We start from the raw sequence: 12811 nt of genomic DNA on the forward strand, positions 1-12811 counted from the left end.
CTATGCCACCTCAACACAACCAGGTTCCTGTACAGCAATACATAGTGCCCCACTTGGTACCATTTAGATACGTGACACCAGTGGACTCGCATGTTAACACAGAGTCTCAATCCTCTCTGCTTTTGATTTCAGCACTACAATTGGCACCAACAATATCTAGCAGCAAAGCACCATCCTTCTTTAACTCATGGCATTGACCAGGGTCCAAGCTATGCATTGTCTTCGGATTCATCTTCAGAATTACAGAATGAAGAGATTCCCATCCAGCAACTTACTTAACCTGTTTTTGAAGTTATATAGGATCCACTTACTCCTCATGAGAAAGACATTGGGTCCCACAGAATCTGGCTAATGGTTTTCTGCTCCCAACCACTAGGCTATTATCTACCAATGTCCATGTGGTCTTGCTGGGATCCCTGGCTGACAAATGGAAACACCACTGCCAACAAGGCTATTTCCTCCACAGTACTGTACACCCAGAGAATACAACTTCTCATGGTTCCTGTTTAATCACAAATGGAGGAAGAAATGAGCGAGTATGCACTGGAGGCTGCATTGCTGGCATGGTAAATCCTTTCCTATTCATTTTTCAATGAAGCCATAGTGTTATAGGTCTAAACAGCATTATCCCTCTTACAGAGTCCAATCCAGACACTTGTTTACACCAAAACATCTTTGGAATAAGCAAGGAAATGTTTGTGTTTCCACAGAAAGATATCCCACTGCTCTGCCACAAGTTTTCCAGTCTTCCTTTTACCAGAAGCATGGATTTTAATGTGACAGATACGGCTGTTACCTGCCTTTTGCTAAGTCCAGAAATCAGTGTTTGCAGAAATTGTTTCACTTGCTGAGGCAGACCTGGTGTCTTGTCACCAACAACCAGTGGTCCATGGATATGACAAAATGTGGTGCGTTTTTTATCAAGTTTTCTACAATGACTACTCTGTACACCCTTTCATGTCCCTTTTCGTGGGTCACTTATCCTCATGCATCTTTGTTGGAACAATGGAATAGGTCCTTCCACTTCAGGGAGGATAGGGTTTCTGGGCAACTGTTTCCTAATTCTGAAGGAAAAAAAGATTGGTCACCCATCATAGACTTGCAGATTATCTGTTCTTTCATTCACAATTTAAAATTCTAGATAGTCATTTTAGGACTGACACCCATAACTGTGAAGTCAGGAGACTGGTTTGCATTCTGTTGACCTTCAGGAGGCTATTTCTACTTTTCTATCATTTTGCCCCACAGTAAGTACCTGAGATTTTCAGTAGACAGGGGCCATTACCAATGCCAGGTGCTACCTTTAGGACACTCTACAGCACAAAGGATGTTCAGCAAAGTGCTATCAGTAGTAGCAGGTCACTTGAGAAGACACAATATCAGTGTATACCCTTACCTGAACAGTTAGTTAGTGTGGCGAAAATTCAGTCAGACCTCAGAGGCTATACCTATTAACACATGACCTTTTTGTTAAGTTAGATCCTGAATATCTCCACATCCCTCAGGACAGATTCAGCTGCCTAATTTTTCAGCTGGAAGAACCCCAAATACTGATGTGAAGTAATTCTTCGTCCTTCTGTGCCATAAGGCTTCCTGCATGTTAATAGAATGACATGAACAACTCTCTTCAACTCTAATGGTTGGTTGAAGTTGGTCTACACACTTTCCGTATGTCACTGAGACATGCCCATCTCATTTGGTTCTGTCCTTGTGGAAGGATACATCAAATGCATGCAGAGGGTCCCATTCAGAGTATCTTTTTCTTCCAAAGTTATAATCAAAGATGCATTCTTATAAGGGTGAGGTACCCATAGGGATGAACAAATAACACAAGCCTATGGCCTATGAGAGAGAATTCACATCAGCGTTGTGAAACTTGAACCTGAAAATCTTTTTCGTCATTGGACATCAGGACAATTGGTCTAAATCATGACTGACATGACCACCATGTTTTACCTCAACAAACAATGTGAGATCAGGTCTTCTCCACTCTTCCGGGAAACAGTCAAAGTCTGAAACTGGTATATCTGCAGATCACACTAGTAGACAATTTCACCGGGCATTTTCTCTTGAACAAGAAGTAGGAAATTACACAGAATACTTGCAGACGTCTTCATGTCTCGGACATTCCCACAATAGGTTTCTTTGCTGCACAATGTGTGTCAGAGCTCCACTCAAAATGAGGGATCCATATTGGAATTTTCTGTGAATATCAGGGGATCCATAGTGGAATGTTGTATAGTTGTCATGTCTAATTGGTCTGATAAGCAACTGACCAGATGCCTGTAATAGGCTTTCATGCTCAAATGATTTTCAGAGGGCTGTGCTATATATTTGCAAAGACTTTGTGTTAAAAGGACAGGCATCCCTAAATTTCTAGGTATTCTATGTGTAAACCAGTGGTGTAAAGCAATGGTATAGGTGCTCAGGTGAGACTTATGTGGGATGGAGAATCCAAAAATTTCAATATACTATTTATTTGGTGTTTTTTTTTATACTTAAGACCTACCTGTTGAAAATTAAAGGTATGCAGCTTGTAGAGCAGCTATGAAGATTTACTTATAACTGCTGCCTTGAATTTTTATCTCCAAAGAACTTGGTCATTTTTGAGGAAAAATAAGCAAGGCAATAATAAGCGGTATAACAGAAGATGTACGTGATTTTATAGTTCATTTCAGAGTCCAGTGGGGGGTGTATTCATTTGAAAATGTTAATTGTATAACAAATAAAAAAAATAGCCACAGAAGACTTAAATTATTCTGCCAAAAATAAAGTACTTTTGTGAGTTCTGTCAAAGATTTGTTTGTGATCCAAAATCTGTAAGAAGGAAAAATTTATGGAAGCAAGTTCATAGGAGTGTTGATATTTGAAAAAGAAAAAAGAAGGTAAACATTCTGCGATCAGATCTGTTATCTCATGGAAAGGAATTTATAGACTATCCCTTTTAACAAGGATCTTTGAATTTTCCTCCTGTTGTAAATGCAATACTATATAAGCGTCAAGTGAATTGTTATCAGTGTGTTGTGTATAATATGATTATGCAGCCACAAAAATTGTGGCTGCATAAATTGCTGAATGATTGCCCTTTGTTTTGAATTTGTCATATAATTGTACTCCAGAATCTACATATTATTTTTAAGGCACTTGCCTCTTCAATATCAATGGGTTGTTAACACAGTTGCTCAAGGATGCTACTTTAAATAATGCCAATTTTGACAAATATTTCACTCCTGGTCATTTAGCAGAAACATCAGAGTAATACTCACTGTTAATACAGTGGCAGATTTTCTGTCAGGGTGAAGAGGAGAAAACCTAATATCAGCATCTCCCCTGCGTGCCTCCCCGCCCCCCCACGCTCTGAGATTTGAAGTCATCCTCTGCCCCTGCACAAAAAGGTATAGTGTAAAGGAGCCAAAAATTGAGAATCAGCTGCCCCCCATTCTGTGGGTCCACATATCAGAAGACTAAACTGCCCCCTACACCTCTGGTAAATTCTCCGTGTACTTCCAACAACCTCCGCAATGCAGTTTTTTGTCAATATTGGTATTGAAAACCAAAGATATGAACCAATGTAAAATATACTGAATGTGTGTTCAAAGTGATGGAATAAGAAATTCTGGAGTGATTGTACTGTACTGGGGGCACCGAGGGGAAGAAGATTTGGAGCAGGAGAGGGGGAATGCTTCATTATTTAGACCTACTTTGCCTCATAGGACACAAGGCCTCTATTATTACCCATACAAAGCTGTCAGTCTTGCTGTAGTGATGCTTTGTTTCATTTGACTGCTTCTGGCCTTTTTTGAAAGAACTGATATTAGTGTTTCAAATTCTGAGTATCGAGGCCATTTATTTTCTTAGAAATACAAATGTGTCTCAGTGCAGTCTGTCTAGTTATGTCCAAGGATGCTGGTTCTGCCTTTTTTTAACCCTTCACCATAGAATGTTTTCTGGGCAGTTTTTGAGCTATGTTTCAGATGATGGGATCTATTGTATACACTGCTTCTAAAAGTACAGCAGTTGGCATTGGCCTGGCTCTGGCCTAGGCTCTGCGTGGTCTCGGTTGACACTTAATTATGTTATCCATATGTGAATCCTATCACAGGTGTACATGTAACTGCTGACAGACAGACTCAAACCTGGGACCTCTGAAGCTTAGTGCATGAGCCTCCACAGGTTGAGCTAAAAGCAGCTGAAAAGGTTCACTCTTGCACCAGGAATGAGAGGAAAGCCACACATCTGTAGCATCAGGGTTTGTATGGTGGCAGAGCCACAGAGAATGGTGGTTTCTTTTCTCAGGCCCGGCAAGACCTTTGTGAATATGGTTATGCTGGCATTGTCAGCAATCTTTAAGCCAACTTTTCATTCCCCCCAAATCCTGGTATAGAATCATAGGGCTGGCAGGGACCTCAGGAGGTCATCTAGTCCAGGCCCCTGCTTCAATCAGGGTCAATCCCAACTAAGTAATCTCAGCCAGGACCTTGTCAAGCCAGGACTTAAAAACCTCTAGGGATGGAGAATCCACCCAAGGCAATGCATTCCAGTGCTTCACCACCCTCCTGGTGAAGTAGTTTTTCCTAATTTCCAACTTACTCCTCTCCTTCTGTAACTTCGAAGGTATGCCCCTTCCTATTTGAGTGGATTTGGTTCTCTGTCAGCTTGGGGCCTGATAAAGAAAGACCAGGTTATTTTTTTCAACTCAGTCTGAGAGTCGTTTTTCAGCTTACAGTTAATGCTCCCCTTTGTCGCAAACTCAAATGATTACAGACCTGTTTTTCAAACTTGTACAGGTTACACCTCTCTAGTCTGGGAACATCTATGGTCTGGAATAATTTTAGTTAGCAAGATGTCCACTTATGATGGGTGTGGCCAAGTTTATCATGGTCCTATGAAGTTTGTTTACAGCCACCAGTCCTGGCTGTGAGGGTCTGTGCCATTATTGAGCTCTAATGTACCACTGCTTGTTTTCTAACAGCCCATGGTGCACTGAGAGGGTTGGTAATGCTGCTAGAGAATATTGACCTCCTGGGTTTTGGCAAATTCTCTAATTCGTCATGAGTCAGGTCCCAAGGGTGCTGAGCTAGAGAATTTCAACCTGTCCTTTAACTGATGTTATTGCATCCATTCTGCATGTCAGAGAAAATCCTGAAAAAGTGCCTTCTTGTGGATGTTAACTGGGAAATTATTCTTCAACAGTTGTACAGTCTTGTAAATCATTTTTACAAGCATTGATTAATCTTCATAACATCCTATGAAAGTGGAACTTGGTATAATAACCCAAATTCCATGGATCAGATACTGAAATTCACAAAGGTTAAGATGTCTGTGGATAGCCTTAAGGTATCTACTGTCTTTGACAGCCAGTATGCTTTACATTTTAGAAGTATCTGTTTGGGAGAATTCTTGGATACTAATTTCGTATAATGATGCTCATTTCTAACACCAACTGTACTAAGAGTAGGCTTTCTGTCTGTCCGCTCTTTATTCAAAATTATTCTATTACAGAGTGTCCGGTGTTATTCAATTTTTAGAATTCTTTCGCATTCCCAGAAGTGGATGAACATAGACTAAAAACCTAGGAAGCTACAAAGAAGAGTTTTGTGATATCTTTACTATTATGCCTCTTTTTTTTTAATTCTTATGTTACAGTCTACAGACTTTAACGTTAAAGGCAAGTCTCTCTGCCTTCACTCTATGCTATTATCTCATAAGTATCTTGACTTTGACATTACAGTGCCATTTGTGGAATTTAATAAAGCAAGGGTAATAACGTTGCCTGTGCTTTAATGCAAAGTCTCAATTGAGTTGACCAGAAGATAAATAAAAACAGGAATGATAGTGTGTTCCTGGAGATTGTTTTTAATAAGCATGTTATGTAGTTGATCAGCCCACTGCAGTAATGTCTCCTATCCTAGTCTAGCAGACAAATTTATTAATGCTTTACCCTCCCCCCCACCTCCACCATTTCTCTGTGAACATTGATTCCCTGCAGACATATCTCTATTAAACCTCTAGAAAGTCACAACTTCCAAATTGGATTAAGTAGCAGGAATGGTACTAGAAGAATCAAAGCAAATTGAGTGCATTATTGAATTTATGCCACATTGTCTCACAAAGAGATGGGAGTTGTGTGGTAGTGGTAACTTTTGTCCTTACTGTACTAACAAAGCTACGGGCACTGCTGTCAAACCTAATTGTGTACGATGTATCAAGAAAATATGAATCTTTTCTCTTATCCAACATAAATATACTAAGTTTTCACAAATTTAAAAAAAACTTTAATATTAAATCTCATAATTAAGAAAAAGCATTTTTCATTATTTCTCGTTCTTCTGTACACGTCCATGCACTCGTACAGAATTTTTTTTAATGTGCCTGGCTTTGGATTATAAGCGAGACTCACTTGTCTTTCCAGCAGATGCAAAAGGCAAGTGTTCATTTTAAAGCAGCCTATTTCTCATTTTGAGCTGACATATTAAAAAGCATATAATTAATGGTTGACATTAGTAATTAACATTAAGTTTATGGTGCTTAATATGCCATCATTCATCCATCAAATAACTGGTATTCATAATGTCTTTGCATAAAGGTTTTAATTATACAAAATGATCCTTCAGTTCCCAGACATTACAGTTTAAAGAAGCTTTGAGCGAATCAGAGGGTTTTTTTCATTTATTTAACGTTGTTTTTATTTCCTCTAGGAGTGTGCACAAACGCGTGATCCAGGGACCTCAGCTAGAGAACATGGGCCCAAATACACAACTTCCATTAGTGGCTAAAGAGCACCACCTTGCTGTTGCCAGTGCTCTCTGGAGAAATTTTTTCCCATTCTTGAAGAGCCAGAGAATGTCACAGACACTGCCTCCTCCACAGCTTGCAGATACAGCTGCAGGTCAGCGCTGGCCCCCATCCAACACCCCTTTCTCTACTGCTTCCTTTTCGATTTCTCTTTTAAATATTTTATCGTTTTGGTATATTTCTGCTCATATTTAGTTGCTGAAACTTACCTAGATTTAGAGACTAGGCTCAGGGCTTAAATGATGTTAAATATTTTGACAACAAAAACTGGAGTCTGTCTGTTGTCGATAAGATGCAGATCTATAACATTGGAGTGGTTTGAATCTATAGGACTCTGTGATTTTTGGCATCACTGACAGCTTAAATTATATTTGTAATGTTTGTTGTAATCTAAATAACAATAATGATTTATGGTTCATTATATTACACCTAATATCTATCTTATTGCTTTACTTGAAAGTTTGTTCTCATCTTGTTTTTTTTTCCAGTATGCTAATAGCTTAACATAATTTACATTTGGTATCACATTTTTGACATTTATGTAGATAGTTTTTAAAAGGTGAATTTCATTATCACATTTTTACATTCAGATGCATTCTGACATTGCATTGGTCTGTTTTGTGACTCATTGTTTTATATAGGAAGCTGTTACATTACTGGAATTTTACTTTGCAAAGAACCACTCCAGAGCCAGAGAAATGGCTGATGTTTCAGTAAGAATGCTTGATCAGATTTTTGACGTTAGTGGAGCTATGCTGATTCACAGCAGCTGAGGATCTAGCTGACTTGTATTTGGATGCTGTTTCTTATGCTGAAATTTTACTATAGCATTGTGTTTCAGTTTGACCAGGTTAATCTCAGACTGTAATGATATCCTGAATCTGAAAAGTCCAGGATGAGAATTAAGAACTACCTTTATAAGCTCTCAAAGGCTAGATCAGTAATGGAAATGCTAAGAGACCCTTGAACAGGAGCAAAAAAGCAGTAAAATAGCACTTTAACAAAATAATTTATTAGGTCCCACAAAAGCTCACCTAATAAATTATTTTGTTAGTCTTTGAAGTGCTACTTTACTGGTTTTTTGTTTTATAGTATATAGACTAGCGTGGCTTTCTCTCTGTTACTACTGAACAGGAGCAGTTCTGCAATATTTAAGAGATAATGCTAGTGAGAGAGACTTTTGTGAAAGGGTAAAGATTTCCCACCAATGAGATACATTACCAGAAGATTTGATTCAACTGTACACTACCAATGATGTTGCCTAAAAACACTGCTTTTAATTTAAAATTTCAGCTTTTGATGTATCTAAATTGGAAACCAAGGTGGTGGTCTGTCCTAAACAAATTGCCAGAGAAAGCCCCAAGTAGCAAGTTTTCCCTTGAAATGACACTGATACAGCCCTCCAATCAAAAACAGACAACAAGCTACAAAAAGAAATAATAGTAGCTTAAAAGTGCATGGTTACAGTAGTAGAAAAGAAGGTAAATATAATAAAAATAAAGAAATAAAGGTTACTTTTGGAAGCATGAAGTGGCACACAAATAACAGCAATGAAGTACCATAATAATTGAAAGAGTGTGGTGGTGCAGCAACTAAAAGGCAGAGACTTTATATTGTACAGTCATATCTTTAACATTCTGTAACATATATATAAAATCATTAGTCATACATTTAATATTTACATTTAACTTTCAATATGCTCTGATCAGATAGTTATCAGATGAATGGAGGAAGATCTCATTCAAACCATAGGCATCCAGCTTCTCTCGTTCAGGGTCCCTGTCCTATTACAGAAGTTAGTCCGCTGGCTGTCATTTTATTATACAATGTGATAGCTCATTAATATAATTTATTATAATAGTTTTGCCAGTCAGCTTCCAGAGATGAGCATATGCAAATTTGTCATTTGATACTCAAGCTCAGCCAGTCGGCTTCCAGGGATTAGGTGGTACAGGAAGCACCACATATCTCTATGGCTCAAGAGATTCCTATGAAGCTTCTTAGCTGACCTTTGAATAACACCTAGCTACCCTTCATATTTGGAAGCCTAATATATTCCTGTGAACTGCGATGTAGCTCTATGAGATTTTGCTGAGTCATTCCCCACTGAAAGTGGAATTTGCATTGCATCACAGGAAGTGAAATTATTACATTGCTGTTAATGGATTGCTGTGGCTGTGTCTACACTACAAAAATAACTTTGAAGTTGCTTATTTCAAAGTACAACTTTGACGTAAGCAACTTCAAAGCTGAGCGTCTACACACACACTACTTCAAAGTAGGGCACTACTTCATCCCTGGGAATGGAGTAAGGACTTTGAAATTAGTCTCCCTACTTCAAAGTTGACTTTGAAGTAAGGGAATATGTGTGTAGACTCTCTGCTGGCTACTTCGAAGTAGTGCTTAACTTTGATGTTAATTTTGAAGTTAGTTGCTAGTGTAGACACACCCTAGCCGTGTCTACACGTGCACGCTACTTCGAAATAGCGGCACTAACTTCGAAATAGCGCCCGTCACGGCTACATGTGCCAGGCGCTATTTCGAAGTTAACTTCGACGTTAGGCAGCGAGACGTCGAAGTCGCTAACCCCATGAGGGGATAGGAATAGCGCCCTACTTTGACCAGGGAGCAGCCTAGCTCCCAGCTCTGGCTCCCAGCTCCCCTCTGCTTGCAGGAGCTGGGAAACTGACCAGCACCAGTGGTCAGTTTCCTGGCTTCCGTAGTGAGGTGGGGAGCTGGGAACCAAGTGGCAGCCTGAAACCAGCTCCCTGCCAAATTGAATCTTCCACTACCTCATCCCTGTGTCTGCCATGTTGGATTTTCTGAATTTAAACTGCTATTATTCTTTAATTAAAGCTCTATTCCTAAAACTAATTACTAGCCTAAGCATTCCAAAGGCACGGGGCAATTCTGCCACTCATTTAATGTCCAGTTAAAGAAGTTATAATCACTCCAATATTAAACCCCTTCTTGAGGTTTCTCTGCAAACCTTCATTTTAGGTGCTGCAAAGTAATTCAAACAGCTAAAGGAAACGTCTCTCATTACAGAGGAATTTATAGAAAATGGCAATACAAAATCAAAGAGAGATCGGTTCTCCTTCCTTGATTATATATATTTTCCCATTTTTTCTCCTTCGTTATCATCATCATCATCACCTGCATGTAACAAAATTGTGAGAGACCCACTGACTATTGGGAATCTGCTTAGAATGCTGAGTATAGATACAGTTATGGCATGTGGTATGTACTGGTGGTGTGGGAGCAGTAGGGAAGAATGCAACTCCTTACCTCCACTGCATAAGCTGTTTGCATTGAAGGTTGCAACACAGGGGAGAGAGCAGCCCTGATAGCACTGATACTCTCCCTCCTGGTCAAGTGGTAGGGAGAGAACATCCAGTGACAGGAAGTGGCTGCTTTCACTATGCTCCCCACTTTCTCACTCTCTCTCAGTATACAGGGCTAAGGACCATATCAAAGGACCAGATTAGGCAACAGCTATCATGGAAAATGGAAGAACTTCAGGATGCTCTAAAATGTCACTACTTGAGCCTATTCACCAAGGCTTTTTTCTTTTGTTATGTGTCTGGTATAAATGCGTGTCTGGACACCAAGTGACTGTTTCTTTCTGAAATGGATAAATAAAAGCACAGTTGAGTAAGCCTAAATTGGATGGATTGTGACTCAGTTTCCCAAGTTTTACCTCTAGCACTAGCCAGCATTGTCGAACAATCGTGATGAGGAAGGTAGATTGATATGTCTGTATGGTTGGCCTGATTACTGTTGTAAAGGTTTGACTAGGCATATTGGGACTGTGGCTTACAAAAGCTCCTTAGTCTGCTTCTGGGTTGGCAAAACTATGCTCTCTGCCTTACTGAGGACTTGCAAGACCAAAGACCCAGTCCTGTTCCATTAACTAAAATAGTTCTATTTGTATTGTTTCTGAGAATATACTTATACTAAACTCAACCAGTCAAAAAACAGCTTATGAAAACTTGAGAAGTATAAAGATTGAACCTCTCCAATGTCTGGCATGATCAATGATCTGACATGATTTTAGTTAACCAGATGACCACATATAATGGGTGGCAAAGTTTCCTGTGATCCCGTAAAGTTTGTTTATAGCCACCAGTCCTGGCTCTCAGTGTGTTTTGTTGTTGTTTAGGCCTAATTTACCCCCAAATGTTTTCAAGGAGCCCAGTAAGCAGTGAAAGTGTTGGTAACACCTCTAGACAATATTGACCTCCCATGCTGCAGCAATTTCTCTGATTCACCACCAGTTAGATCCCAATGGTGATGGACTACAGAGGTTCAATGTTAATATGATGGTTTCTAGGAAGCTGGGAGCTGCTGAGAACCTTACATTTTATCAAAAGACAAAGATGAATCTTCAAGCCTCTTTTTGCTGTTGTGGATTTCATTTAGTGTCATAACTTATCAGCATTCCATCGTATGTTTCCAGACTGCCTTGAAATGTATTTGTTATCCTTAGCTCAAAGAACAAACTATAAGAATAGTTTCTATTGTTGTTAGTGTTTGTGGTAGGTGCCATGATGTCCCATTAGAGTAAAGAGCAGGGTTATATCTCATTAAAAAATTCTGTATGTGGCGTTATAGCTGTGTTGGTCCCAGGTTGTGAGAAAGTTACAATGGGTGAGGTAATATTGTTTATTCAATCAACTGCTGTTGGTGAGAGAAAAATTGTGACGTCTAAATGGTAGCTCAAATGCTTTTCTCTCTCTCTTCTCAACAGCAGTTGGTCCAATAAAAGATATTCCCTCACCCACTTTGTGTCTCTTAAAAAAAAAATTCTGTGGCAGTTACTTATTTCACAGTTTTCGAGAACTGAAGATGATGTGCTGGCCTACGTGTGATTATTCAGTTCAAAAGTAACTTCATCATTAGCACTGTATTTACACTTTTTCTCCAACAAGCAACTCTCATTTACAGAAGTTTATTTTAAACTTAGTAAGAAATCACATTTCTACAGAAATACACAGAAACCTTTCAGAATATAGTTTAATCCCACAAAGTTAATTCCTAGAGGAAGAAAGTGTTTTAAAAATTGTTATACGACAAGAAGTGTGCTCATGCATAAAAGAGAGAAGGAAAAATGAAATGTGCTTTTTAAATAGAATGTATTTTGATTGTATCTATCTGCTACATTTTGTGTTACCAAGGATTGTAAGCTACTCTAGATAGGGACTGCATCTTCATTAGCGTTTAAATGGTATCTAGTATGATGGGTTATGATCGAAGCCTGTCGGAGTGACAGAAACTTATTAAATAATAACTAATAGGTTCCGTTTGTAAGAGCAGGAATATATTTTAAAAATGTGACAAAACTTAAGACTGGCTCTGTTTTTTCCTCTGTTGAAAATCAGGTTTTACCCTGTTGGCTTTGGACTTGCCATGCACAGCTCCATCAGATCTCCAGCCACAGCCTGTTTTGGCAATGATGCAGTTGTTTGGATGGGATGATATGGTGTCTCCCCAGCTGGTATCCAGATATCTAAGTCATCTCATACTAAACAGGTGAACAGTTTAAACTTCTTTTTCTTTCAGATCCTTTCTAGTACACACAGTCCCCTCATGCATTCATGTAGGACAATGTAGTCACGTGTGCCCCAGGGCAAATATGAAGGAGGGAAAAGAAAAAGGGGAGAGAGGACCCCCAGAAAAATAACTATTATCAACTAACCGACATTTAGCATAATTGTATGTATAATGAGAAACAGCTTGGTCTATATTGCTGAGAAGAGAACAATCACTCCAATCACCCTCACCGACGATAAGAAGGAACTGAGGGGATGGTGGATCAGCAGAGCCCTGTATATCGTGGGCCTCCGCAGCAGACCTAATGGTTACTGCTAAGGGATAAACTTTCCAATCGTACATGTAACACATGCACATCTACTGGAACGGACATCCCTTAAAGTGGCACTGTTATAGTTTCTTTGCTATAGATCCTTTGCTATTCTCTAAGGTCTAGATTCCTTAATTTTATTATGGTCTTGTC

At 39.2% G+C, this 12811-nt stretch overlaps 1 protein-coding gene across 1 annotated transcript in view; it reads left to right on the forward strand.

Annotated features, from left to right (window-relative positions):
- Positions 1-12811, forward strand: part of MMS22L (MMS22 like, DNA repair protein) — a 133612-nt gene that overhangs the window by 92821 nt on the left and 27980 nt on the right. Inside the window, exons 15-16 of the mRNA XM_074990856.1 lie at positions 6699-6889; positions 12177-12327. Coding sequence (XP_074846957.1) covers positions 6699-6889; positions 12177-12327 — 342 coding nt within the window. The remainder of the gene's footprint in view (positions 1-6698; positions 6890-12176; positions 12328-12811) is intronic.

The sequence above is a fragment of the Carettochelys insculpta genome, chromosome 3, assembly GCF_033958435.1.
Source record: "Carettochelys insculpta isolate YL-2023 chromosome 3, ASM3395843v1, whole genome shotgun sequence".
Lineage (NCBI taxonomy): Eukaryota > Metazoa > Chordata > Testudines > Carettochelyidae > Carettochelys > Carettochelys insculpta.